Source organism: Acipenser ruthenus, chromosome 52 (assembly GCF_902713425.1).
Source record: "Acipenser ruthenus chromosome 52, fAciRut3.2 maternal haplotype, whole genome shotgun sequence".
Classification (NCBI taxonomy): Eukaryota; Metazoa; Chordata; class Actinopteri; order Acipenseriformes; family Acipenseridae; genus Acipenser; species Acipenser ruthenus.
The window spans coordinates 6,528,823-6,530,879 of NC_081240.1; the positions used below are offsets into that span (position 1 = coordinate 6,528,823).

General features: G+C 43.7%; 1 protein-coding gene across 1 annotated transcript; it reads right to left on the reverse strand.

Moving 5' to 3' along the window:
* Positions 1-384: 384 nt before the first annotated feature.
* Positions 385-1,679, reverse strand: LOC117970439 (tripartite motif-containing protein 16-like protein). Its single transcript, XM_059016118.1, has 2 exons — positions 1,610-1,679; positions 385-851 (listed from the first exon to the last, which is right to left on the reverse strand). The coding sequence occupies exons 1-2, from the start codon at positions 1,677-1,679 to the stop codon at positions 385-387; spliced, it is 537 nt and encodes a 178-aa protein (XP_058872101.1).
* Between the last annotated feature and the right edge of the window lie 378 nt (positions 1,680-2,057).

Genomic DNA, 2,057 nt, shown 5'->3' on the forward strand with positions numbered 1-2,057 from the left:
CTGTATATATACAGGGTCACAGCCAGCCATGAAAAATGACGAGGCGCTTGCCCGTGCACATTGGAATATTAATAAGATGGATTCGCTAAACTGCGGGCTGCCAAGGGAATGTATTATTCCTTGTTATTAGGCTGATACGTACTTCTGTCTAATCAACAGTTTTACTTTGCCTCACATATAGGGACAATCAACATGATTCATGTGAAACCCATTCATTGCTAAAAAAACAAACAAACAAATAATTCACCTCGTTTCGCTCTGCAGGTGGCGCCGTTTTACCCCCTAACTTTCATCCAAAGTTGTGTCAGATTGAACATTCCCTTCACTCGAGGAGTGGAGAGGACAGACAGGGAGTTCAATACAAAGGTTTTCTTACAACACAGTCTAGTTCAGCTGGCAGATTGTTACAGTGGAATTATAATCAAGCTCAAATCCAGGATAGAGCGGCTCAGTGAATGTGGTTTGGAATCTGTGCAGGAGGGTCATTGTGTCAGAGACACCATAAAAGGACAGCGTGCCGGCATTAAAGTCCAGATACACGCCTATTCTGGGGGAGCAGGGGGCAGTTATTCCAGTGTGATTGTTATTGTGCCAGGCAGTGTAACTGGAACCAGAGCAGGACAAACTCCAGGACTTGTCATTGAATCCAAGGAAACAGGAATGATCCCATCCTTTCCTGCTGATTCCTTTATATGTGACTCCTATATCAGCCCATTCCCCACTGCACTCAATCTCCCAGTAACAGCGAGTCCCAGACAAAACCTCTATGCAAAGCACTTGGAGATAGTAATTAAATCTCTCTAAGTGATCAGGATATTGCTGGGTCTCTCCCCATGTCACCTTTCTGTTCCCTTCAGACAGACAGAGCTTTCTATATGCAGTGTTAGGGTCCAGTGTGAGCTGACAAGTATCTGATTGAAGAGAAGAAGACGGTTAGAGGAGAGACGGTTAGAAAAGTCAAATCACTGAGAAAATCTCCACTAGGTTTGAATGGTACAGAACCAACAAAAAGAGAGACTGATTGAGGCAAAGTGGCTAGTGATTGTGAATAGGTGTAGCGGTGATGCAGTGCAGGAGAAACCACAAACAATTGTAATCTGGTTTGGAAAGGGGTTTTATTTTATAATCCAGGTCTGGCAACCAAATAATAAAGCCCGGAAATACACAACGATGTGTATTGCACGGAGATAAGAACAGTGTTACAGTCCCAAACAATAAACACACGTATCTCTTGTACAAACGCGGTCACCAGTCCTGGGTGCGCGCTGTAGTGCTCGTGGTGGGTGATACAGTTTATAGTGACAATACAGTGAAGTGCTGTTCCGGGTTTTATTGCTGGCCTTTAGCGACAGCTCTGGAACGTGTTTAGCCGTCTGGTGATTGAATAAACAAGACAATTACTGACAAGACCAAACAAACAAACACTCACTCACGAATACTCTTTCCTCACAGGCAGTAACTACTGCGGCTCTACGTCCTTCTAGGTCATGCACACAACCCAAGCGAAGGAAAAGATTAGTGTTTCTCTGGCCCCTAAATGCTATCCCGCATGACCCCTTGGTAAACAATTGCATCTGTGTTTATTACTTGCAGCTGCTACCTCGTTTACCTTCCAGCAACAGAGTCTCACTTCCTTCCAGGCTTCCCGGCCCCGGAAACGAACTGTCAGGCCAGCCCATCCAGACCCTTCTCCTTTTGCTATTTATTATTATTATTATTCATTTCTTAGCAGATGCCCTTATCCAGGGCGACTTACAATTGTTACAAGATATCACATTATACATTATTTCACATTATACAGATATCACATTATTTTTACATACAATTACCCATTTATACAGTTGGGTTTTTACTGGAGCAATCTAGGTAAAGTACCTTGCTCAAGGGTACAACAGCAGTGTCCCTCACTGGGGATTGAACCCACAACCCTCCGGTCAAGAGTCCAGAGCACTAACCATTACTCCACACTCACCTGGTCAGGAGAGAGATTTCAAACCAGAATTTATTGTTTTTCTGTCACACATACATTTTGTTTAAAATGACTGACAGACACCCTT